Below are 27,969 nucleotides of genomic sequence, written 5' to 3'. Positions count from 1 at the left end.
GTCTCAATTTTAACTTTCCGTTCTTTATTTAGTTTACTAAGGTAGAAGTTTAGGCTACTGATTCTGGAATTTCTTCTTTTCTAACACACATTGGATGCTATAAATTTCCTTTTATGCACTACATTAGCTAAATAACACAAAGTTTTCTAATTTTTATTTTCATTTAGTTCAAAATATTTTCTAATTTCTCTTGAGACTTCTTTTTTGAACCATGGTTTATTTAACGGTGTACTGTTTAATTTCCTACTATAGTCAGCTTTCTGTTTTTGATTTCTAGTTTAATTCCTTTGTGATCTAAGAACGTAATTTGTATGATTTCTATTCTTTTTAATTTGTGAAGGTGTGTTTGATGGTCCTGAATGTGGTCTGTCTTGGTGAACATTCCATGAGTGTTTGAGAAGAATGTGCATTCCGCTGTTATTGGATGAAATACTCTATAAATGTTAATTAGATCAAGTTAATTAATAGTGCTGTGCAGGTCATCTGTATCCTTACTGATTTCCTGCCTGTTTGATCTATTAATTACTGAAAGAGGGGTATTGAAGTCTCCACCTGTAATTGTGGATTTGCCTATTTCTCTTTTCAGTTCTGTCTATTTCATGTCATGAATTTTGACACTTGTTGTTAGGAGCTTAAGATGATTATGACTACTTGGATAATTGACTCCTTTATAATTATAGAATGACCCTCATTAGTTCTGATACTCTTTCTTATTCTAAAGTCCGCTTTGTCTAAAATGAATATATTAATAGCTACTCCAGTATCCTTTTGATTAGTGTGAGTATACTATTCCCTTACTTAAAAAATTGAGATATAGTTCACATACCATAAAATTCACCCTTTCCAAGTGTACAGTTCTGTGCTGATTAGTGTATTCACAAAGATGTGAAATTATCACTGGGCACAGCGGCTTATGCCTGTAATCCCAGAACTTTGGGAGGCCAAGGCAGGTGGATCACTTGAGGTCTGACCAACATGGTGAAACCCTGTCTCTACTAAAAATACAAAAATTAGCCAGGCTTGGTGGTGGGTGCCTGTAGTCCCAGCTACTCAGGAGGCTGAGGCAAGAGAATCAATTGCTTGAACCCAGGAGGCAGAGGTTGCAGTGAGCTGAGATCATGCCACTGCACTTCAGCCTGGGCAACAGAGCAAGACTCCATCTCAAAAAAGAAAAAAAAAAGATGTGAAATTATCAACAAGAATTCCAGAAACATATAATTACCCTACAAAGAAATGCATACCCATTAGCAATTACTTCCCATTCCCCCTCCCTGGAGAACCTGGCAACCACCAATCTACTTTATGTCTCTATGAATTTTCCTGTTCTGGACATTTCATATAAATGGAATCATATAATGTGATTCTATATTGTGTCTGGCTTTTTTCACTTGGTATAATGATTTCAGAGTTCATCCATGTTCATCCAAGCAATCCTCCTGCCCCAGCCTCCTCTGTAGCTGGGACCATAGGTGCGTGCTACTGTGGCCATGTATCACTACTTCATTCCTTTTTATGACTGGATAATATTCCATTGTATGATGTCATATTTTATTGCATCATCCCATTTTTTTTATCAGTTGATGGACATTAGGGTTATTTTCATCTTTTGGCTCTGATGAACAAAGCTGCTATGAACATTGATGTATGAGTTTTTGTGTGGATATATGTTTTCAAATCCCTTAGGTAAATACCTAGACGTGGAATTGTTGAGTCATATGGTAACTGTATATTTAGCATATCAAATAATCACCAAACTGTTTAACAAAGCAGATGCACAAAGCGGATTTCATATAAGTGGACTTATACACGTTTTGTCCTTTTGTATCAGCCTTATTTCACTTAACATAATAATGTTTACGAGATTGATCCTTTTGCAGCATCTATCAGAACTTTATTCTTTTCTATGGCTGAATAATATTCTATGATATGTATATACCACATTTTGTTGAGTAATTTTTCTGTTGATGGACACTTGATTTTTCACGACAGCCAAAACATCTTTTGGCTATTGTGAAGAATGTTGCAATGAACATTGGCATGCAAGCATCATAGTCCCTGTTTTCAATTCTTTGCACTGTAAAGCTAGGAGTGGAATTGCTGGATCATATGCAATTCTATGTTTAGCTTTTTGAGAAACTGGAAAACTTTTCTACAGTGGCCGCACCCTTTTACTTTCTCACTATCAGTGAACAAGGGTTCCAATCTCTCCACATCATTGCCAACACTTGTTTCTTTTTTTTTTTTTAGTTGTTATTTGTAAATAGCCATCCTCTTAGGTATGAAGTGGTTTTGATTTTGTGTTTCCTAAATTACTAATGACGTTGAGCATATTTTCTTGTGCTTATTGGACATTTGTGTATCTTCTCCGGGAAAATGCTTATTCAAGTCCTCTTCCCATTTTTTAATTGGGTTGTTTGTCTCTTTAATTGTTGAGTTGTAGGAGCTCTTAATATATTCTAATAATTATATTATTAGATATATAATTTGCAAGTATTTTCTCCCATTGCATAGGTTGTCTTTTCACTCTCTTGATGATAACATTGGATGCACAAAAGTTTTTAATTTTAATTAATTTATTTTTTCTTTTATTGCTCATGCTTTTGCAACTGCTGCCAAATCCAAGGTTGTGAAGGTTTACAACTATGCTTTCTTCTAATAATTTTATGATTTTAGCTTTTACATTCAGGCTCTGATGGATTTTGGGTCAATTTTTACATATGGAGTGATGTAGGAATCCAACTTCATTTCTTTTGTTCATGGACATCCTGTTGTCTCAGCACAACCTGTTGAAGAGGCTATTCTTTCCACACTGACTGGACTTAACACCCTGGCCCTATACTTTATGGGGTTATTTCTGGACTTTCAATTCTATTGCACTGGTCTATATGTCTATATATTGGTTTATATAACCTTATGTCATTATCATACTGTGTTAATTACTATAGCTTTATCCTAAGTTTTGAAATTGAGAGTGTGAGTCCTCCTACTTTGTACTTCTTTCTACATGTCTCCATATAAGAGGGAGACAGAGGGAGATTTGATACACAGAAGAGGAGGAGGTGACATGACCAGACAGGAAGAGATTGGAGTGATTTGGCTACAAACCAAGGAATGCCAGCAGCTACTAGAAGCTGGGAGAGGCAAGGAAGGGATTCTCCCTTATAGAGCCTTAAGAGGGAGCACAGCCCCGCCGACACCTTGGTATCGGCCCAGTGATTCTAATTTTGGATTTCTGGCCTCCAGAACATTAACAGAATAAAATTCTGTTGTTTTTAGCCACCCAGCCTGTCCTAATTTGTTACAGCAGCCTTGGGGAACTAACACAGATTGAGTATGTCTTGCCTAAAATATTTAGGACCAGAAGTGTTCTAGATTTTATTTTTTTTTATTTGGGCATGTCTGCATATACATAATGACATATCTTGGAGGTGGGACCCAAGTCTAAACACAAAATTCATTTATGTTTCATACACACCTTACACACATAGCCTGAAGATAATTTTATACTATGTGATATGGTTTGGCTGTGTCCCACCCACACCCCAAATCTCATCTTGAATTCCCACGTGTTGTGGGAGGGACCTAGTAGGAGGTAACTGAATTATGGGGGCAGGTCTTTCCCATGCTGTTCTCGTGATAGTGAATAAATCTCATGAGATCCGATGGTTTTAACAAGGGGAGTTTCCCTGTGCAAGCTCTCTCTGCCTGCTGCCATCCATGTAAGACATGACTTGCTTCTCCTTGCCTTCCACCATGATTGTGAGGCTTCCCCAGCCACGTGGAACTGTAAGTCCAATTAAACTTCTTTCTTTTGTAAATTGCCCAGTCGTGGGTATATCTTTATCAGCAGCATGAAAATGGACTAATGCTATGTACTATGCATATAAAATTATAGTGTATAATTTTATACTATGTGTATAAAATACACACATATACTCTGTGTGTGTGTGTGTGTGTGTGTGGTGTGTGTGTGTATAAAATATATATAGAGATGGACTGTTGTTATGTTGCCCAGGCTGGCCTTGAACTGCTGGGATCAAGCAATCCTCCTGCCCCAGCCTCCTAAGTAGCTGGGACTACAGGTGCATGCCAATGCAACCAGCTATACAGTATTTTAAAAATTTTGTGCGTGAAACAAAGTTTTGACTGTGTTTTGCCTGCAGACCATCCCATGAGATCAGGTGTAGAATTTTCCACTTGTGTTGTCATGTTGGCCCTCAAAAACTTTCAGATTTTGGAGCATTTCAAATTTCAGATTTTCAGATTAGGGATGCTCAGCCTCTACAGCTTGCTTTGTAAATTTTTGCTGAAAGCTGGACATGTTGAATAAGAAAATAAACACTGAGGTAAATAGACCTTTAGTGTGAGGACTGATGTTAATCTAGCTAGGAGTTGGGCAGCATTTAATGCTTGTTGTAGATATAGGCACCAGGGACTTCCAATTCATTTAATGTCCTTATTTTCTCCTCTCTTGGCTCTGGAGCTTTCCTTTATACAGCTCCTCAGAGAGTCTGTGTCTTGCAGCTGTAAGTCACTGTACTCTACTGGAGCCTTATTGGTATGTGCTAGAGTGTGGGGGACAGAGGGCATTCCCTAATCCTCTAATTAAGTCTCAATCTGGGGCCTCTTGCTTCACGAGTGTGGACTTCAGAAGTGTTTTTCTTCTTCCTGCAGGGGTAGAGCTCCCTCCCCTGCCACCACTTTTTTCCTCCCTAGATGGGACAGGAAGTCTGGAGAGGCCTGGAGTGATGCAGAGCTCCTTTAGCCTAGCTCAGATAGAGTTTCAGAAGTGCCCTCTGCCAAAGTCCTTCCCTCTGGCGATGAGGGAAGAGATCCTGGGAGGGTTTCACCATAGCTTTCATTGCATCTCCCTGCTCGGGCCACGTGGGGACCTTTCTCATTGGAACTTGGTGAGCTTTCTGGAGTAAAAACCTGCAAGAGTGTGAGGTCTTCCCTCTCATGCTTCTCCCTCCCATGCTAGTCTGCACGTAGCCTTGGCAATTCATCAGAATTACTGTGTAAGCATTCCCACTGACTGACTTAGGCCTTGCTGCAGGGAAGCAGAACTTTGGGGTCACATCTATCTAGACTCATCTGATTCTCCAGATTTTTAGGTGGTAGTTTGCTCTGCAACCTCAGTTTTCTAATGGGCTCAAGGAAAGTCATTGATTTTCAGCATATCCAGCATTTTCTTGTTGTAAGGTCAGGAGTAACGACTTCCAAGTTCTTTGCATGTCAGAGTTGAAACCAAAAGTCCCCACTGTGGGGACTTTTAATATCAATCTACTACAGCAAGTAAGAAATATTAAGAGTCACAAAATCATAGGACTATAATCTTGGAATCATAAAGACTTTGGCACATAGAGTCATAGAGTTTTACAACTGGAGAATCGTAAATTCTAAGAAGAAAAATCCCCCAGATTGAAAATCTCCGTGGACTCACCACTATTTATAGGACGACATGACATAAAACGATTTTTATGATCTGACCCGTTCCATCTCTCCAGCCTCATTTCTCACCACTTATCTCACCTCCTGCCCAAATCCTATTCTCCCTCCCACTCCCCAGCAAACAAATTCCACCCAGGGCTCCAGCCTTGTCCTAACCTACTTCGTATTCTCTGCTGCACCTTGAATATTGCCTGGAACCTAGCAAACCCTCAATGATCATTTGTTAACCTAATGAATAAATAAAATGGTAAAACTCTCTGCATGGTGTGTAGCACACAGAAGTATTAACAGTGACCTACCTCTATCATCCACCTGATTTTTGCCTCATACTCTTCTAAGCATGTCACGTGTATTCATTTTATTTTCATAACCTTATGTGATAGGTGCTATTATGATTCCCATTTTAAAGATGAGGGAAGTGAGGCACAGAGAGGTTAGCAATTTGCTCAAGGTTCCTCAGCTGGTAGGCAGCAAACTGTCATAAATAGGTTGTAGTTAGCATGAGGCTTCTATTATTTTCCAGGCACTGTGCTAATGCTAGATGCATTGGGTGCGTAATCTCTCATTTCATAATAACTCCCATGTAATGCATGAAGAAATGGAGGTTTAGAGGGGTTAGGTGACGTATCCAGGGTCACACAGGTAGTAAAAGCTGGAACTAAAATTCGCACCAGGTCTGCCTGCTGTACATCCCACAATTTTTACTATTCTTCGAGCGGCTTCTGCTGGCTGTATGGAAGGTGACACCTTTGCCCCCTTGTCAAGCCATCCAACTCCTCTTCCTTCAAGACATAGCTGAATGATCCCTTGTCTATGAAGCCTTCCCTGGCCTCTTCCCCACCCCACCCCTAGCTGCTGCAGTCAGCCTTCCTTCTCTGAGCCTCCATATCCCACCCACCTGCCCTTCACACCCCAGTGGAGCCCAACAGTTAGAAATTCAGGCTCTCCTGGTGGTCTTAGGTTCAAATTCTGGTTCTGCTGGGTGGACCTTGATTCACCCTTTGTGTGACCATTTGAGCTTTGATTTTTTTTTCCATCTGTAAAATGGAGATAAGAAAATCAGTTTGCACAGGGGGCTGGGTGAAAGGTGCATAAATCTTAGCCAAATGCTTACTGAAGCATATACTACACTGTATTATAATGATCTGCATAAATGTTCATCTCCATCTCTTGAGGGCAGGAACTGATTCTGATGTATCTCTTTGCCCCTAGCACCCAGTATGGCTTAAAATAGGTATTAAATAAATGTGGAGTAAGTGAATAAAAAATGAAATAAATGGATCTTAGAATCCTATTCTCATAATTTGATACATAAAACCTAAGGACCTAATGTCACATAACTGCAAAGTTTGAAGGATCTTAGAGATCAACTTCCTGAGGTGTTCAATCTTTTTGACTATCACCCACACTTAGTAATATACTTTATATTGCCACCTAGTGTGTGCACACACGCGCGCACACACACAAACACGGACGCACACACACACACACTGAAAGTTTCAGTGAACAGTTCTTGCCTTTCCTATGTGGGATAAACTCACATAATTCCTCTCCTTTTCTTTCCTCGCCTCACCTCCCCTTCTATCTTCTAACTTTTCCCTTCTCCTCCTTTCCTTCTCTTCTTTCCTCTCTCTTCTATCTTTTCCATTAAAAAAAAATTGCTGGTTTAGGTCCACTAAATCGATTTCATGCCCCATGAAGGCGTTGTGAGCTATGGTTTGAAAATCACTTATCTAGTCTAATTAGACTCCTTGTCCAGCATCTCTAACTGGAGTTCTATACTTATACTTCCCTGATGAAAGGAAGTTCCCAAAAGATAAACAGTTTTGTTACTGGACAGCATTTATTGTTAGAAAGTTCTTCCTTCTCTTAAGCAGAAATGAGCCTCTTATAACTTCCTTATTGGTCTTAGTTGTTCCTATCTAGCTTGCTGGTCTCTCTGTAAGTTATCAAGCAAATCACCTCATCTCATTGAGTTTCCTTTCTTCTCCTCTTCCTACAGATGTGCCCCACCTAAGTGCTGACAGCCTAAAAGTCCACCATTAAAGCCATTGTTCAGGGTTAAGGCATTGATCTTCACCCATCATCTCCCATTATTATATCTGCTTGCTCTCATGGAGACAGGGGTCACTGGGGTCAGTCCACCTGTAGTGGCTGAAGTCTTCATCTCCTGCAGCAGAGAAGTTTGTTGGGACTATGTGAAATATCAAAAGAGGGTTTCTTTAACCCTTAAATCTCTTTTGCTTGTTTTCTTTCCTCAATGGCTTGGATCTTCCCAGTGAGATGCTCAGCGGGGTTAGCAAATAGCATTTTGGAAATCACAACCAATATTGAAGGGTGAAATGGTATGTTAGCCTTTAACACCTTAGTCTACATTCTCCCCTGCCAGTCTCTTTTCCATCACTCTAAGATCAGCCAGGGGAGGGGAATTCTAATGCTAGCCCTCTATAGGGTCTCCTCAGGCAAGAGGCAGTAACCAGCCTTCACTCCAAGGTAAGTGTCAGATTCCTAGGACTGAAAGATTCCCTTGGCCCTATACATCCAAACTCTGTCTTCATTCATTCATCGAACAAGTATTTGTTGAGCATCTTCTGTGTGCTACACCTTGTGCTAGGTGTTGCAGATACCATGGAGACCAAGAGAGTCCCCATTCCTGGCCTCCATGGTGCATGCAGTCTAGCAGTAGTGACAATCACCAATGATAGGAAGGTGCTCTGCTAAGGTCAGGAGTTGAGGGAGCTTGGAGCAGGGTCTCAGCTCACTGTGTGCTGGAGTCAAGGGAAGGCTTCCTGGGGGCGGACATTTGAGCTGAGACCTGAAGGACAAGGAGCATATGGCTGAGTAGCTAATCTCTCCCTGGCTTCCCTCCTTCTCCCCACCCCCCAATCCAGGCAGCATCAATGTCCCCATCAAGTCATCTTCCTGAACTCATCTGGGTCACTAGCTTAAATCAGCAGTTCTCAAGTTTTAACTCAGTCAGAATGCTGTTTTGTTTAGTTTGTTTAACTGCAGACTTTAGGACCTCTGTAGGATTCTACATCTGGGGTAGGACTGTGATCTGCATGTCAGTCCATGGCTCATATCTTCGGAAATCCTGGTCTATATCAGAATTCCATGGTTTTGGTATTTACCCTTGACTATTTGTTTAGCTTCTGAAGGAAAGAGGAAAAGGAAGTTCAGGAATGCCAAGGTTGTCTTTCTGGGATTGCAGAGTCTGGGGAGGCATTGGGAGGGTGGCGTTGGTGACAGCAGGGACTGGGGAGTCCTCAGAGGGGTCCAGCAAGGGCCCTCAGTCCTGGCACCCAACAACCTGAGGGACCTCCCAACAGCCAAATCGTGCTCCTGCCTCACCTCACGGCAGTAGACTAACGGCACATGGTAGCACTGGCCACATAATTAGCAGAGCATGTCCCAGAATAATTAAACATTTCAAAACAGTAACAGCAGAGCAGTAAATCAAGTGTGGGTTCCTCTGAGAGTGGGGCCCTGTGCAATGCAGGGATCAGATAGCCAGCCGGCTCAGCAGTGGGGTGAGTGGAGCCCCGGCCCAGACTAAAACTCCTGGGTACAGGAAATGAAACCAAGCCTGTGAATATTCAAAGAAGAAGGATCCTTAGAGATCACCTGGCTCAGTTCCCTTCATGCCCAGTTGTAGAATCCAAAGCCCACAGAGATGGCCCAAGCTCACCCTGCAAATTGGTGGCAGAGCCAGATCAGAATCCCAGCCCTGGGACTCTCCTTCCCCCTCTCCCTCTCCCCCAATCTCTTCTTTCCTGAGGTGGTCTCATCCTATGCAATGTCCATGTGGAAACCATCCACATGTTGACAGCTTGCAAATATCTATCCCCCATCTCCATCACCTATCTCTCCCCCAGCTCCAGAGTCCTGTGTCCAGCCATCCCTAACTGCAGTGGCCTCTTGCTTCCTCTTCTCCCCTGCTTCCTTCCTTACCCCCCTCCAGCCTGTCCCTCCTCCAACACACACATACACACAGCCACCAGAGTGTGAGTTTCCAATCTGTGACCTGGATCCTGCTCCGGTACTGCTCTCTGCCCAAGGCATTGCACACAGATTACACTCTAACCTCATCAGCACAGCCTCCAAGATCCAAGTCCTGCAGTTTCTCCCATGACCATCTGTTCCCTCACTCTGCTCCCACCACAGTGACCTTGCTGTGGCTCACATATGCCCAGCTCATGCCTGCCCTGCAAGTGCATTCCTCTCTCTGGAACATTCTTCTCCTAGAACTCCCTATGACTTCCACTTCCTTCATTCAGGTCTCAGCTCACAGGCACCTCCCCAGAGAAGGCTTCCTGTGCACATGGTCCAAAATATACGCAGCTACTGTCTATCCCCTGACTTCTTTTTCTTCATACCAGTTAACCTCCCTGGAATTATACTGCCTAGGTATTCCTTTATTTTTACTATCTTGCTCACTGCTCACTTGCTCAGTGCCCCAAATGATGCCTGCCACATAATTGACACTCTATAAAGAATTGCAGGAATAAGTAAATCAATAACGAAACACATTTATTTAACACATGCATGTTCAGGGGCTATTCAGTGTCAGAGGCTGTGTGAGGCACTGAGGTCTCAGACATGGAGCAAGTGGACAAGGAAGGGTTCCTGTCCTCAAGGAAGCTGATCATCGTCTTGGGGAGACGCGGACTTGTGTTCGCAGGAGGCTCAGAGTGACATGTGCAGCTTGTCAAGGGTAAGTCTAAGAAGATGGGGTGAGGGTAAAAGATCCATGGGTCCTTGCAGCAAGGAGTTGGATTTTAGGGTCATTGATGTCCTTTTTTTTTTTTTTTTGAGACAGAGTCTCTCTCTGTCCCCAGGCTGGAGTGCACTGGCGCGATCTCAGCTCACTGCAACCTTTGCCTCCTGGGTTCAAGTGATTCTCTTGCCTCAGCCTCCTGAGTAACTAGGATTACAGGCGCATGCCTCCGCGCACAGCTAATTTTTGTATTTTTAGTAGAGACAGGGTTTCTCCATGTTGGTCAGGCTGGTCTCGAACTCCTGACCTCATGATCCGCCTTCCTTGGCCTCCCAAAGTGCTGGGATTACAGGCATGAGCCACTGCACCTGGCCCAGTGTCCCTTTTCTGAAGAGCTAGCAACTCTCTGTCCTCTCTGGGCCCTCAGCCTGTTAGGCCAGCACAGGGGCCCATATTCATGATGAGGGCTCTTGGGTCCCCAGCTCCTATAAAAGGTTGTGCTTATAGAGTACGTGACAGCCAGTTCTTGCTGGTGCTAGAATAAGGAAGGAGACTGACGTGACTCTACTCAGAGGAAGCCAAGCCTTACCCAGTGGACGCATGGCCCAGCCTGGGCGAGCCCTGTGGGTACTTTGGCATTCCTCAGGCCACTCCTTGGAAAACCCCATCTTCTCCACTTCCCCTTCAGCCGTCCAGCCCCACAAGGCAGGGTGCCCATGGCTGCCCACCCACTGCAGCTTAGCCCTAGTGTTGCCAGTCTTCTCCTTCTGTGTAGATGGTGTGATTAAGCTGGAGGGCTGAGACAGGAGCCCTGAAGGAAGCCCACTTCCTCCAGGAAGCCTTCTCTGCTTTCTCAGTGGGATTGCTTCCTTCTGTCCCTTACCCTGTAGCACATACCTTCCTCTTAGTCTGTTTATCCATGGATCCACCCATCCATCCACCCATCCATCCACCCACCCATCCATCCATCCAACAAACATTCATCCGCACTTATTTACACTAGTGACCAAGGACATGGTTCCTGTCCTCCAGAGCCTACAGTCTAATAAGGGAAAGAGTTATTATGCAACTAGTTTCAAGTTAACAGTTTAATTATAACTGTGATAAATGCTCTGCAAGAGAAGTATTTGAACCCACAGGGAGACATTAGGGTAGAAAAGACTTCCCTGATGAAGAATGTTTCACCCAAGACCTCACTGTCGACTATGGTAGCCAGTAGCCACATATGACTACTGAGTGCCTGAAATGTGGCTAGTGTCACCAAGGAACTGAGGGTAGATGAATAATTTTACCAAACTTTATAAAGTAACTAATCTGTGTCAGGCCCTGCCCAGTCCAAACTAGTCTGGTTGAAAATGCCAACATTTAGTTCAGCATCCACTTCCTTTTCTCACCCCAGCCCAATGCTGCTCCCAAGTCCCTGCTGAGGGATCTGGAAGGGATGGAGGTGAAGCATTCTTTTGTTCCTCCTCCTTTCCCTCAATTGGGTCTGTCTATCATCTGGTGTGTTAGGGCCTGGGAAGGGAGATGGAAAAAGAGGGACTTCTTTTACCCAGCAATGCTCTGTTCACTATGGCTGGACTCTGGAAGCCAGCTGCCTCCTAGGGCAAGGTGTGGATTCCTAGGAGGATCCTGAATGTGTGCATGTGTGCATGCATGTGCACGTGTGTGTGCCCATGTGTGTATGCTGTGGGGGTACACAGTCTGCTGCACAGTCTCTCTTATGCATGATCTGATCCAGGTTCACGGCTCCCCGCTGGAGTCCATGCTGCAGTCTCTTACTCCTAGGCCCTCTTGCCAGTGGTCGTCTCTCTTGAGTGGTATGCTCTAAGGTCGGCTCCCCCCTTTCAATGAGGGTCTCTCCATGGACCTCACCCCCTTGCCACTCTGCATGGAGGAAGCTTGAGCTGCTGCCCTGCCACCCCGTCACTCTACCCTGCTGTCTCTTTTCAGTTCCTTTTTCTCCTGCTCAGGGCAACATCAAGGTGGATCAGCAAATCCACTGTTGCTTCAGGAGACACCTGGAAAAAGAAAAGCCAGCCTCCTCCTCCTGCAGGCACGTAATATCTAGGAGTCCTTTTGGGGTGCCTTGCTTGGCTGAGTAGTGGTGGGGGGTTGTGAGGTCAGGGGAGTTTCCATAACAGCCTCACCCAGGCTAGAAAACTCCTCTCTAGCCTCTCCCTCCACTTTAGCTGAGCGTACAGACCCCAAAGAGATGGGATGGCTGGGGAGCAGGCTGGGCTTGGCTGCTTTGTAATCAGTCTTGAGAACATACCTGGCCCCAAAGGTTCATTTGTTATTAGCGAGTATCTATTCTGTGCCCAGCACTGTGTGGCTGCTGGTTACAGCCATGAACAAAAAGCAGTAGTCTTCAGGGCAAATCATTTGTTTTTCATGAGGGAAATGGATAAAAACGAGTAATATACATCAGGGCTAACCATTGGAAAGCCCAGTAACGTAGGGTAAGGAAATGGAGAGAGACCAAAGGGAGAGGTTGTTTTCATAGGGAGGTCAGGGAAACTGGTGGCTGTGTTTCAAACTCATGTTTCCCCAACGTGGAGCCTAGTAGACAATTCTGGGCCATGGGAAATCCGTGCCACCATTGTCCAAGCCTAGTTAAGCCGTGAGGCAAGGGTTGGGTTTCAAAGTCTAGGGTCTTTCTTGGTTGCACGTGGTTGTGTATGTCAAGGCTCACTTCTCAACCCTCTGGGCCCATATCTGATCCATTCTGCATTGCCAGAAGCCGTGTCTGGGTCTGGGACAGGGCAGGCTCTTGATGCTGCTTGTTCAGCATGGAGGAGCCTCCAGGAGAAGGGACATCAAGGCTCAGCCTATCAGAGGCCAGCTCTGTGGCTTGAAGCTTGAGGCAGAGCTCAGCCACTTTCTGGTTTTGCTCATGGGGAATCAGGGACAGTCGGAACCCATTAAAAGGCTCCAGATGCCTCCCTGGCTAGACACCTCAGGCCTGAAGGTTTGCAGCTTGGAAGGAGGCCTTGGCCACAGTGACCACTTCTCTCACTGTGGCTCAAGCCTCTGTTCCAGGCATGGCAGAGAATGGGGTGGGGTAAGCAGCTGGGAAGTATAAGGCCTGATCCAGGCTGTCAGAGGGTGGTCAGTGGCTCCTGGGCTCTTTCAGGGCCTTATCCAGTGGTTGCCACCAGGAACAGACCAGGAGCACTGTGAGTCTCTCACCATGGCTACCACACCTGGGCGGGCCCTGGGCTCCCTCCTGCCCACCCTTCTGCTGGGACTCACAGGTGAGTTCTGATTCCTGCCCAGAGAGACCCTCAGGGCAGGCAAGGAGACCCCCAGGAATGACCAAATCCAGCCACTGTGTCTTTCTGAAGGAAGACTGAGGCTCAGAGGAGGTGACTGAGCTGTTTTCCTGCCAGTCAGGTGCTGTTTTTCATCTTTTCTTCAATGTAGACCTTGCGGACAAAGGGAGCTGGTGGGAGCTTGGGGGTCAGAAGAGGAAGTGACCTAAGGGTGAGGGGCTCGGGGGAGGTCAGGGGGTAAAAGAGGAGCCCACCTCCCAGTTTTCCCGATGTCAGCTCTAGTCTGGGTGGCTACCTGTTCTGGGTCAGAGAGGGTGTAAGGGTGGAAAAGACAGAGAGAGAGAAAGAGAGAGAGAGAAAAAAAAGAGAGAGAAGTCGCCAGAGTGATGGAGCCTCCGGCATTGGAGGCATGGAAGAGTCCTGGACCCAAAGTCAGACAGGCCTTCTTACCCTCCCTCCTTAGCCACTGATAGGCTGTGTGACCTTGAGCAAGTCCCGAGACCTTTCTGAATCTCTGTTTCCTTTTCTGGAAAGTGGGGACAATAATACCAGCCTCCCACAGCTGAGATGTGGAAGAAAAGAAGCACATATGGCTGAAAATGTTTTCTGAACCACACGGCGCTGTGTGCAGGGTGGGTGATGAGGGCAGAGCACAGTCCAGAAGGTACCAGAGCTGTGTGCTAAGAGGACAAGTTCCTATGGCCTCCTGCGCTGCCCTCTGCCTGTCATCCTGCTTGTCATTGGTTGTTTATTTGCCTTTCACCCCCACCTGACCAGATGCTTCTCAAGGGTGGGGGTCCTGTCTGACTCATCTCTGTGGTCTCAGCACCCACCTCTTGACCTGGTGCAGAGCAGGGGCTTAGGGAATGCTGTGAAGACTTGGGGAGTTTCTTGCTCCAGAGCTCTGCAAGGCTGTCCTTAGGAGGAGGGGTGAGTCTCATCCTGCAGTTTTCCTGGGAAAATTCTGGGAGACAGATCCCAGGTTATATCCCAGAAGCAGGAAATATTTTGTCATAGTCCTAGCTGGGTGTGAGGGTGAATGGAGCTGCTTCTCATGGAGATAGCTCCCTGTCACTGCAGGTAAGCAAGCAGACAACGGGGGTCTAGTGAAGTGTTGATGGGAGGCACCCGAGTAGGAGGGCCAACCATCCCTGTTGGGGTGATTCTTGACTTCACACTCAAGTCCTTATAAACTTACATCCACAATGGAAATCCTGATTCATCACCATTCCCTTCCTATCCCAAGTTGGTCCTTCTCCAGATCTTCCCAGCTCAAAAAGTAGAGCTACCACCCACACAGCTGCTCTAGAGAAAACCTGGGAATTGTTGATCCAGAATTCATTCTGTCCCTCACCCCCGATCCCGCCCATCACTAAGTCCTGTGGGCTGTATCTTCCAAATGTGTCTCGAGTCTCCTTTTCTCACCACCCTAGTCCAGGCTACCATCACCTTGGCCTGGAGGCCTGTACCAGCTTCCCCACTGGTCTCCCTGCTTCCATTCCTGCCACGCTCCTTCCCATTCTCCACACAACAACCCCAGTTATCCTCTAAAAAATGTGCATCAGACCACTTTGCCCCTCTGTTAAAGTCTCTGCTGGTTTCCCATCACTCTCAGAATAGAATCAAGATCATCACCATGGTCCCCAGGCTCTTCTCACTCTGGACCTCTTTGCCGTGACACTAGGGTCCCCTGCAGACTTCTCAGTTTCTCAAGCCCACCGAGCCCTTCCCGCCTGAGGTCCTTCTCTCCTGCTGTCCCCGCTGTCTGGAATGTCCTTCCTCTGTCCCTTCCCATGGCTGGCTCCTATTCATTCCTGAGTTTCAGCTCAATGATGTCACCTCCTCAAGTAATTCTTCCCCAGCTGCCCTTCTAGAATAAGTCCTCCCCGTATTCTCCATCTATGCACTCTTTGGGTTTCCTTGATGGCACTGGGCTCAGTCATAATCACATTTGCATTTACTTGTTTTCTTATGATCAAATGCCGATATGCTGCCTGAAGACAGAATCAGACACAGCACATAGTAGGTCGCCAGGGCCTGACACAGCTCTGGTGCCACTGGTGCCTGTGGGGTGTGTCCCACTCTCAGTGTACAATCACAGTTGCTCTTTCCTTAGCTGGACAGCCCTTCATCTCTCTGACTGGTCCATCTCAGAGGACAAGCCCTGGAGACTCAGTGCCTTTCAACTGTACTGCTGTCCCCTTCAACTCCCAGGACTTCTCCCGGGACTTCAATGTTACGTGGTTGAAGGACAGTGATGAACATCCAGCCTCAGCTCAGCGCCTGGTGCCTGACAATGGAGGCAATGACTTCATCACCAGCAAGGCATGGGTGACACTGACCCGACAGGATGTCTCATCTGAGATCACCCGTGAAGTCACCCACAGGGCCCTGGCAGAGCCCCTGAAAACAACCATGAATCTCTCCCAAGTGCTCTGAGGTGAATGGGCAGTCAGGTGGGGTGGACATTAACCCTGGAAGCATCCAGCTTTCAGGGTTTTTGCCCAAAGCCTCATTTCATAAATGGGGAAATGAAATTCCTCATGGATTTCTGATCATGTGTATTGTGGTTATAAGCGCAGGTTCCAGGGGCTCACTGTCTGGGTTTTAATCCTAGCTGTGCCACTTTACAACTTGTGGGATCTTGCGAGTTACTTGACTATTTAATACCAGTTTCTTTATATAACAGGAAAAAAATGAGGACCTACTTCATAGCTGTCCTGTGAAGATTAAATGAATTATTCCTTATAAAACACACATAACAGTGCCTGGCATGCAGTGACTTACTTACGAATGTTTGATCTTGTTATTATCTGGTCCCAGACTCCCTTTCTAAACATCTTTGTTCTATTAATGTCATTGTTACAGTTTTTTTTTAAATGTTTATTATTCATTTAATAATAATGAATATCCACTGTATGCCAGACCCTGTGCTCAGTGCTGGGGATGCAGCAACGAGCAAAATAAAGTCCCTGTCGTCATGGGCATCACCTTTTACTAATTCTTAAAATTATATTTTCTGATATGAAATATTTCAAAAATACAGAATATAGCAGACACCCAGGTACCCTTACCCATATTTAATGAATATTAACATTTAGCCCTATTTGCTTTACATTACGCATACAAGAAAAAAATATTTCTTTAAAAAAAGGCGAGAGACCTTGAGGCTGTTCCCTGGGAGACGGAAGCATGGGTGGCCACAGGCAGGGGCTGATTTCACCAGATCTTACTTCCTATTCCTCTGTCTAGTTGTCCCCACCCTGAAGATCACCACTGAAACCTCTGGGACCCATGTACGTGTGCAAGACAGAGTGAATGTCACCTGCCACGTCCTCCACTTCTATCCCGCCCACCTGCAACTCACCTGGATGGAGAACAGGCGCATGATCCAGACCCTGGTGTCCCCTCAGGCCACCAGAAATCCAGATGGGACATACTCTCTGGAGCACACGTGGCAGGCAGAGGCCACACTGCAGGAGCGTGAGTTTGCTTGCTGGGTTCACGATGAGCAGCCCCCACTCAAGGCCAACGTCACCCTGCAAGCCCAGGTGCGCAGGCAGGGGAAAGGTGGGTACAGCCTCTGGCCCAGCCCCTCTGGACATCCCCTGTGGGCAGCACGGCTGGGGAGGGTCAGAGACTCAGGGGGGCATTGGATGATGGTGAAGGAAGGAAGGATACCCGCAGCTGGTGATACAACTCTCACATATTCGCCCCCAGACTCCACTTCTCACGCCTTCCTCCACACCCTCCCCAAGAAGAAAGGGTGGGCCTCCCCTTCCCTAATTCCATGCATTCTTGATGTTGAAAGTTCTCCACCTTAACACTTCACTGCAAGAAATGGCAGAGGTTAAGGAGTGCTGAGCACCAAAGTGCCTTCTAGGAAGGCTATTAATCAAGACTGGCACAGTTGAAAGTTTCTGGATGGCAACTTTAAACAGAGGCCAGAATTCTGAATTCAGCTGGAAAAGAGGGTCCATGCATGGCCTTACATAGGGTCAGGGCAGGCCCTTACACGGGGTCAGGACAGACCCTTACATGGGGTCAGGACAGGCCCTTACACGGGGTCAGACAGGCCCTTACACAGGGTCAGGACAGGCACTTACATGGAGTCAGGACAGGCCCTTTGAGTCAGTGCAGGCCCTTACACGGGGTCAAACAGATCCTCCTCCTCCTTTCCCCTTCCTTTTCCCCCTCACTTTCCTTCTCCTTCCATCCTTCTCTTTTTCCTTGTCCTCTTCACTTTCTCTCTTTTTTGAGTATTTTTATATTATCTTATTATTATTTTTTTAACTTTGGTTTTAGGTCTGGGCCCATGTGCAGGTTTTTACATAGGTAAATTGTGTTGGGGGGAGTTTGGTGTACAGCCTCTGTTATTTTTTGACTTTTGAATAATAGCCATTCTGGCTGGTGTGGGATGGTATCTCATTGTGGTTTTTATTTGCATTTCTTTAATGATTAGCGATGAACATTCTTTCACATGCTTGTTTACCGCGGGTGTGTCTTCTTTTGAAAAGTAGCCGTTCACATCCTTCGCCCACTTTTTAATGGTGTTATTTTTTTACTTGTTAGTTTATTTAAGTTCCTTATAGACTGTGGATCTTAGACCTTTGTCGGATGCACACTTTGCGAATATTTTCTCCCATTTCGTGGGTTGTCTGTTGGCTCTGCTGATAGTTTCTCTGGCCGGCCTCGCCTTCTGGAATCTTCTCTACCTCCGTCTCTCACTCTTTGCGGCCTCGAACCGTTTTCTCCACAAGAGGGAGCTGTCTGCTGGCAGTTCAGACCCAGAGCGCGCGGGCTGCTTTCCTTCCGTCCAGCTTGGATGAGCTTGAGAGAATGAATTACTGGCCCAGAGGGGGCCGGCTGGGGGGTGGGGGCGGACAGTGTCCCAGAGGGTGGGTGGAGGTTATTAGGATTGGCCGGGCCTTGTGAGCTAGGGGGAAGCCAGCATATGGACTCACAGCCCTCCAGAACCACGTGAAGTCAAAAAGGACAGTCCCTTGGGGGCAGGGAGGGTGTATGCCTCGGTGTATTACAGCGCAGGCCACTGCCAGGGCAAGGGTGCCGGCCCGGCAACAACAGCCCATCTTCCCACCAGGGCCCTCGCATCCTCTCTCTCCCTGACGGAATTGGCCTCTTCTCTGGCTGCTGTAAGAATTCTTAAGAGGAATGATCCCACTCAGCTTTCAATCTCCCCGTGCCTTTTTGTCTGTTGTCCAGCAGAAATAAGAAAAACACTCACCCAGCAGGATATACAGGTCTGGCTGAAAAACTCAAAACTGGTCCTTTCTGATCAGAAGCAAGTTACGATAGTTCTTTATTGACTCATGCTGGTTTTTTCTTCTTTTATTTTTCTCTTTTGCCTGCATACAGTATATCTGGCCCACTGCTGCAACATTAACCCCCTGGGAGCATCCTTCTGATTATATGGCTCCGCTATGCAGCTTTGTGGGGCCCCGTGGTCTGCAGGGGGAAGGGCAGCCCCTTCCTTTTCTGGCATTTAGGCCCCTTTCTATTTGGTGTTAACAAAGCATTGCAGCTGTCCTTCCCCAACCTGGCCCATAAATGCCTTCATCAGCACCCTCACCTGTTATGAACTCCCCACTCTGTGTCTCTGTTCCTACTGGGTGACACCCGTAGAGCATTTACTGCACACTAGGCATCCTCAAATACATTATCTGATCCTACAGCAGAGCCCAGAGCTAGCACAGAGGTCTCAGAGGTTCCAAACAGCATAGCTGGGGTTAGAATGCAGGCGTGTCTGTTCAAAAATTCAATGTGTTTTTCTGCATTTTTCTTTCCTATCCTGCCCGAGAATACAAAGCTTAGTGTTATCTCAAGTCTCTTCTCAAATCTCAATTTTAAATGCTCTATTTCTGATATTTATTTCTTCCTGAATTGTGTGGTCTTATCGGTCCATACCAGTTAGTTCTCACAATTAGTACTTAAACTACAAGGGCGTTCCCAAAGTCCCCCGACCTGGGGTTTTATTCCATTTACACCCATCTTCCATGATTAGACTCTCACATCCTTGAAGCAGGGACTGGCTGTTATGTTTTGAGGTGGCCAAACGTTGGAGTCAAACAGATCAGTGTCCCCAGCCACTTCGATGAGCTCTTTGTTCCACTGATCTACTTGTCTAGCTCTCTGTCAATACAGGCAAATTAAATTGTGCTTCACTTTATTGCACTTCACAGACACTGCGTTTTTCACAAATTGACGGTTTGTGGCAACCCTGCATTGAGCAAGTCTATTGGTGCCATGTTTCCAACAGCATGTGCCCACTCCGTGTCTCTGTCACATTTTGGTAATTCTTGCAATATTTCAAATTTTAATAATTATTATATCTGATCTGATGATCTGTGATTAGTGATCTTTGATGTTATTATTGTGATGGTTTTGTGGCTCCGCGAACCATGTCCTTATGAAACAGCACACTTGATGAAAAAATGTCTTGTGTGTTCTGACTGCTCCACCTACTGGCCGTTCCCCCATCTTGCTCCCTCTCCTCAGGCCTCCCTACTTACCCTGAGGCACAGGGAGACGCATTGGCCTGAAATTAGGCCAATTAATAACCCTGCAACGGCCTCTAAGTGCTCAAGTGAAAGCGAGAGTTGCAAATCGCTCACTTTAAATCAAATCTAGAAATGATGAAGCTTAGTAAAAAAAGGCTTGCCCAAAGCTGAGACAGGCTGAAAGCTAGGCTTCTTGCACCAAACACTCAGCCAGCTGTGAATGCAAAGGAAAAGTTTTTGAAGGAAATTAAAAATACTACTCCAGTGAGCACGTGAATGATAAGAAAGCAACACAGTCTTATTGCTGATAAGGAGAAAATTTTAGTGGTCTCAAGAGATGATCAAACTAGCCACAACATTCCCCTGCAATATCTCCGAGGTATGCTTGTGCCTGGCCTAGCAGAGCTCCACAGTAAGTTTTGATATATTTTGGGCAAGTCATCTCACCTTTTCTTATCCAAAATTGTTGTGACTATTCTTGGCTTAAATGCATTTTAGACTCACTTTATCAACTTTCATGAAAAATCCTTTTAGATTTATTAATTGATTCCATGGAATTCATATATTATTTTGGAGACATTTACATTTTTCCAGTATTGAGACTTCCCATTTATGGGCATGGTATACCTCTATTTATTTAGGTTTTCTTTTATGAAGTTCAGTTTACAATTTTACAGTTTTTTTCTCTATAATGGTCTTTTGCATCGTTAGTTAGAGACGCCTTTAATATATTCTAGTTTATGGAATCTTTAAAATTTATTATTACTTTTTTCAGTGGTTGTTGACTACTGAATAGGATTGCAATTGAGTTTTGAACATCAATCTTAGAGCTGGAAAGCTTATGAAATTCTCTTACTAGTGCTAATAGTATGGATATTCTTTTTATATATAACTTCTTCTTTTTTTTTTTTTTTTTTAAGATGGAGTCTCACTTTGTTGCCCAGGCTGGAGTGCAGTGGTGTGATCTTGGCTCACTGCAACCTCTGCCTCCCAGGTTCAAGCGATTCTCCTGTCTCAGCCTCCCAAGTAGTTGGGATTACAGGCACATGCCACCATGCCAGGAGACAGGGTTCCACTGTGTTGACCAGGCTGGTCTCAAACTCCTGACCTCTAGTGATCCGCCATCCTCACCTCCCAAAGTGCTGGGATTACAGGTGTAAGCCACCCCACCTGGCCTTTGTGTGTAACTCCTATAACATTCGTGTAATGATCTAAATTAGTGTTTATCTTTCTCAAAGTTACATGTACACACTAAGTGTCAAATAAATAGTTATATAAGTTTTACATATAAAAATTGGAGTCTCCCTAACATCCAATCATATTCTACCTCCCAGAAGCAACTATTCTCAATTTTTAATAGATTATCTTAGATTTTTACTGCCATATCTCATATAACATGTTCATATCGCCACTTCTTCATTTTTCAGTATTAGGCGTTACTTTTGACTTCCCACAATTGCAGATGGTAATATAATGCTCCACCATTGCTGACTTAATGCCACAGGTGAACACTTTCTATTCCCCATCAACTGAATATGATTATATCATAATTTGGGATAATTTAAGAGTCAATGTCTATATTGTAATAAGTGTTTGAATATTCTTTCTTTCTTTTTTTTTTTTGAGATGGGGTCTCACTCTGTCGCCCAGGCTAGCGTGCAATGGTGCAATCTTGGCTCACTGCAATCTTTGCCCCCTGGGTTCAAGCAATTCTCCTGCCTCAGCCTCCCGAGTAGCTGGAATTACAGGTGTGCACCACCACGGCTGGCTAATTTTTGTATTTTTAGTAGAGACAGAGTTTCACCATGTTGGCCAGGCTGGTCTCGAACTCCTGACCTCAATTGATCCACCCACCTCAGCCTCCCAAAGTGCTGGGATTACAGACATGAACCTCCCCGCCCGGCTGAACATTATTTCCAGCTGGGTCTGGTAATATTCCTAGCTTTTGCTTATGTTCAGTCTCTCCTGTGTATGTTTGTGTAATCACCACTATAGTCAAAATACAGACAATTCCATAACCATAAAGGTCTCCCTGGTGCTACCTCATTATAGTGACACCCACCCTCACCATACTAAGTCTCTGGCAAATGCTAACCTCTTCTATATCTCTGTAATTTTGACAGTGCTATATAAATGGGATCATACAGTATGTAACATTTTGAGTTTGATTTTTCACTCAACATAATGCCTTTGAGATCCTTACAAGTTGTTGCATATATAAATAATTTATTTTTTTATTGCTGAGTGTTATTTTATTGTATAGATGCATACTGTTTGTTTAGCCATTCACTTGTAAGACAAGTTTGTCTTACACTGGTTGTTTCCAGCGTTTTGCTGTTACAAATAAATCTACTACAAACATTTGTGCACGGTTTTTTGTGTGTACATAAGTTTTCATTTTTCTGGGACAAATGCATGGGAGGGCAATTGCTGGTTCATGTAGTATAGTGAGTGTATGCTTAGTTCTTTTTAAGAAGTTGACAACCAGTTTTATAGAGTGGGTGTATTATTTTACATTCCCATTTTCAATGTATTAGATATTCAGTTTCCCCGCATCCTAGCCAGCATTTGATATTGTCACTATGTTTTACTATAACTGTTCTATTAGGTTCATAGTAATAATATCTCACTATGATCTTAATTTGCATTTTCCTGATGGTTAGTGATGTAAGCATCTTTCATGTGTTTATTTTCTATCTATATATCCTTGTTGATAAAATGTCTCTTTATGTCTTTCACCCGTTGTGATATTGTGAAATATATATTTGGTCTTCAACCCTGTTTCCTGCCAAACAACCCCTAAAATCCTTAGACTCTCCAAAGAGATGTCTTTTTGTGTCTTAATGAATTGACTGATGGCTGGGAGCACCTACGTAGCTTCAGGATGGCGACTGGTCACCAGAAAGTCCAATTTTTAAAGACAGACAGGGGACCTGAAGAGTAAGTCGATTAAATGATTTAATCAATTATGCCTACATAATGAAGCTTCTGTAAAAACCCAAAAGGACTGGGTTCAGAGAGCTTCTGGACAGCTGAACACATACAAGTTCCTGAAAAGTGCTGCACCTGCGGACGTCATGGAAGCTCCGTGTCCCTTCCCCATTCCTCTCTTTATGCATCTCTTCATCTATATCCTTTATAATAAACTGGCAAACTTAGTGTTTCCCTGAGTTCTGTGGGCCGCTCTAGCAAATTAATTAAACACAAGGAAGAGGTCGTGAGATCTCTGATTCATAGCCAGTGAGTCAGAAGCACATTCCTTGCAATTGGCATTGGAAGTGGGGAGAAGTTCCATGGGACTGAGTGCTCATCCCCGTGGTATCTGATGTTACCTCCAGATAGATAGCATCAGATTAGAATTGGATTGAGGACACCTAGCTGGTGTCTGCTGCAGAATTGATTGCTTGCTTGTTGGTGGGGAAGAAATCTCCCACATTTGGTCACAGAAGTCTTCTGTGTTGATTGTTGCTATATGAGTGCAGAGGAAACACAGTTTGAGTTTTCCCACCTTTACCCACTTGTAATGGAAGTTTTTGTCTTGTTTTGTTGTTTTTAACTGTTGAGTTTTGAGAGAGATATCCTAGATTTGAACCCTTTGTCAGATGGGTGGTTTGCAAATATTTTCACCCGGTCAGTAGCTTTGTTTTTATCCTTAACATGGTATTTTGGAGAGCGAAAGTTTTAAATTTTGATGAAATCCAACTTATCAATTTTTAAAATTGATCATGCTTTTGATGTCAGGTCTAAGAATCTGTCATCAAGCCCTAGATCCTGAAGATTTTCTCCTAAACATTTTATAGTTTTATGTTTTATCTTTGAACCTATGATCTATTTTGAGATAATTTTTGTATAATGTATGGTATGAGGTTTCGGTTGAGGTTCATTTTTTGTTTATGGATATCCAGCACCTTTTGTTGAAAAGACTGTTTCACTTGTGGAATCAATCCTTCCTCCATTGAATTGCTTTTGCTACTTTGAAAAATCAACTGTCTGTACTTGTACGGGGCTGTTTCCAGGTTTTCTATTTTGTACCATCGATCTATGTGTCCGTTCCTCTGCCAATATCACAAAGTTTTGATTACTGCATCTTTATCATGTCTTAAAATCAGGTATATTGATTCCTTCCACTTTATTCTGTTTTGACTCTTTCAGTTCTCTTTTTTTCCCTTTGTTCATATAAATTTAAAAATAGTCTTATATATATTTACAAAAATATGTCTAGAATTCTGACAGAAATTGTGTTAAACCTATATATCAGTATATATCAGTGTGGATAGAATTGACATTTTTATTATGCTGAGGCTCGCAGTCCATGGATATAGCATGTCTCCCTGTGCTGGTTAACTTTAGGTGTCAACTTGAGTGGGTTAAGGGATAGCCAGATAGCTGGCAAAACATTATTTCTGGGTGTGTCTCTGAGGGTATTTCTGGAAGAGATTAGTGTCTGAATCAGTGGACTGAGTAAGGAAGATCTGCCCTCATCTAATGAAGATGGGCACCATCCAATCAGTTAAGAGCCTGGATAGAACAAAAAGGCAGAGGAAAGGTGAATTCACTCTTTCTTCTGGAGCTGGGACACCAATCTTCTCCTGCCCTTGGATATCAGAACTCCAGGTTATCTGGCCACTGGACTCCAAGACTTATACCAGTGCTATGAGATTACCCAGTCCCAATCTCTACCTCTGTAGAGTCTGAGGCCTTCAGCCTCTGACTGACAGATACGCCAACATCTCCCCTGGTTCTCAGGCCTTCAAATGCAGAACGAGCCACTCCACCAGCTTCTCTGGTTCTCCAGCTTGCAGACAGCATATCGCGGGACTTCTCGGCCTCCATGATCACATGAGTCAATTCCCATAGTAAATCCCATCTCATCCATCTATTGATATATGTATTCTATTGGTTCTGTTTGTCTGGAGAATGCTGACTAATACATTCCTCTTTATTTGAATCTTCTTTGATTTCTTTCATCAGTGTTTGCAATTTTCAGCATACAAGTCTTATATATGTTTTGTTAAATTTATAGCTATTTCATTTTTGAGCAAATTAAATGGTATTATATTTTAAATTTTGGTTTTCATGGGTTTATTGCTAGTATATAGAATTAAAGGTAACTTGGCTGGGCATGGTGACTCACACCTGTAATCCAAGCATGTTGGGAGGCCGAGGCAGGTGGATCACCTGAGGTCAGGAGATTGAGACCAGCCTGGCCAACATGGTGAAACCCTGTCTCTGCTAAAAATACAAAAATTGGCTGGGCATGGTGGCGCGCACCTGTAGTCCCAGCTACTTGGGAGGCTGAGGCTGGAGAATCACTTGAACTCTGGAGTCGGAAGTTGTGGTGAGCCAAGATCATGCCACTGCACTCCAGTCTGGGCGACAGAGTGAAACTACGTCTAAAAAAAAAGAATTAAAGTTAACTTTTTGCATGTTGATCACGTAGTCTGTCACCATTCTGAACTCACTTATCAGTTCTAAGAGTCTCTTCTGTAGATTCTGTAGAATTTCCTACAAAGGCTATTATGCCATCTACAAATAGAGATAGTTTTATTTCTTTCTTTCTGATATGTATGCCTTTTATTTCCTTTTCTAGCCTTATTGCCCTGGCTATGACTTCCAGTACTATACTCAATAAAAGTGGTGAGAGAGGAAGAAACACTGTGACTGAGAAGTCATGGTGAGGCCAGGGCCTGTCACCACCACTGCTGCCACCGAACAACAGAGAAAGCTCCAGGAGTACCTAGAAGTCGAAAGGAACTTCAAGTGCCAAACACTGAGCTTTATCTAAAAGCCAAAAATAATTGCCCAAATCTATCCAAGAGAATGTTATCAATCATGCTGTTTTGCCTGTTAAGCATAAGGCCCATCAGCATTAAACTCCAGGCCAGACAAGCCAATATTACAAGGTCCCAGAAGCCAAAGTTGAAGCCACTAAAACTGGGCAAAAGGCTGAATATGTTCCTTCTAACCAAACTGTAAGCCTCCAGCAGTAGCTTACAGCAGCACAAAGCTGGATCATTCACCACGGAAAAGCTGTCAAGAAAACCCATGGGGTCACTTAATGCACAGGATTTGAAGACTACAAAGCAGCAGTTAACATATCAAGGAATGTTAAGTGTACAGACTCCATAGGAAATGCCCGCATTGAAAATTAATCTTTGGTTAGCTTTCTAAAAGAGATTAATGAAGAGAAGTTGCCTCAAACCTTGTCAGACCCTGAGAGGAAGCCAGATTCTCAGTTATGTACTATAAAGAAGTTAAAGAATAACTCTCATAATTGAACCAAGAGCAATTTGGTTCCTCAACAAGCCTTGGGCAGATATTCAGTGACTAGTGCTGCCCTGAAAGACAGAGTTCATAAACAATTTGTTGGAGAAACACAAGTCAAGCTTCTATCAGTACAGTCATAGCAACTCTCTCAAGAAGACCTTCCAAGACTGGGAGAAAAGCCCCCAAGACAGTTCCCTCTCTCTTTGTTCAGACCCTTAGTAGGACTCAAGCATTCAAAAAAAAAAATTAATGGTGGAGGGTACAAAGGTTAATAGGGTTAATTATTAAAGAGCATGTATAAGTTAGTGAATAGGAAGTAAAACATACCAAAACCAGGACATACTCCAGTTTGTTTCAGGGAGGATATAGTAACAGACATGTAAACATTAAGCAAGATCAGCAGTCCATTCAACCTCGTTTTGGGCCTTGGTCGTGTGCACTGCAAAAAATCAAAAGCTATAAGCCAGAGGCCTAGTTTGACAGTTGGCAGCTTAAATTCAGTCATTCCCAGTGCCCACGGCGTAAGAGCAAATGGAACTAATGGGGACAAATGCCACAACAGCTTACAACACAAAGCACAGGCATTGGACTCCAAGTTGAAAAAGGCTCTTCTGTTTTCTAAACAAGAGAGCTCCCAAAACTCAAGCTGGTAACACAATCATGAAGGGAAAAGGAGTGTCAAAAGGGACCCAAATGAATCCAAATACCGAAAAGAAGACAATAGCAGAGGATCAAAGGAAACAACTGGAAGAATGACAGAAATCTAAGGGGAAAATCTATAAGAGGCCTCCTATGACACGTAAAACAGAAAGAAAAATAATAGAGAAAATAAATATTCTGGAAGACCGTTGAAAAAAAAAGAGGAAGAAAAGAAAGCACAGCTTCAACTGCTCCATAAAACTAACAACACTCTGACAGAATGTCTGCAGCTCATTGAAAGGGGTGTGGTTTTTAAGGAAATATTTGCCATATTGTCTAGTATTCCTGAGGCTGAAGAACTGCTAAGTTCTGGTTCTACAAAGCAAAGTTGTTAGCCAATAAAGGCACCTATGATGCTACTGGGCTATATGAAAAGGCCATTAAAAATGAGGCAATACCAACACAAGTGTTACAGGAAGTTGTTCTTAACATTTTGCAAGACCCAAACAAAACCATGGAAGGAATTACCTCTGACTTTTTAGTTGCTAAAACTGACATGACCTCAGCAGAAGAGCTGGCCAAGAAGATGGAATCTGGAAAGTCTTGTTCTTCCCCCCCAAAAAAACAAAAAAAGGAACAGGTGCAGCAACACCCCAAATAATGAAGGCATAACAGGATAATCATCCTGATATCAAATTGCAGATCGCTCCAGCCCTGGAATAAATGGAGTGGCAGAATTGCAAGACATGAAACTTATCACTCCTGTACGGGGTTCAGTGGAGATCAAACAAGCAGTATCCCACTACCTGGAAAGGCTGCAGGAATGCAATTTAGTAGTGACTTCTCCTGACAAGCTATTAGGTGTGAAAGAAACACAGCATTTTATATTTTATAAAAATGAGATTTTGCCTGTAACGTTAGGATTTCAAATCCTTGAATCGTAAGTTTTTTAAAAAAGGTGTTTTAGAGGGCTGGGCGTGGTGACTTACACCTGTAATCCCAGCACTTTGGGAGGCCGAGGCAGGCGGATCACGAGGTCAGGAGATCGATACCATCCTGGCTAACACAGTAAAACCCCATCTCTACTAAAAATACAAAAAAA

General features: G+C 44.1%; 1 protein-coding gene across 1 annotated transcript in view; it reads left to right on the top strand.

Moving 5' to 3' along the window:
• SIRPG (signal regulatory protein gamma) overlaps nt 1–27,969 on the top strand; it is a 166,818-nt gene that overhangs the window by 100,241 nt on the left and 38,608 nt on the right. Inside the window, exon 10 of the mRNA XM_063803317.1 lies at nt 16,696–17,013. Coding sequence (XP_063659387.1) covers nt 16,696–17,013 — 318 coding nt within the window. The remainder of the gene's footprint in view (nt 1–16,695; nt 17,014–27,969) is intronic.

Source organism: Pan troglodytes, chromosome 21 (assembly GCF_028858775.2).
Source record: "Pan troglodytes isolate AG18354 chromosome 21, NHGRI_mPanTro3-v2.0_pri, whole genome shotgun sequence".
Taxonomy (NCBI): Eukaryota; Metazoa; Chordata; class Mammalia; order Primates; family Hominidae; genus Pan; species Pan troglodytes.
This window is presented reverse-complemented; position numbering and strand designations above follow the sequence as displayed.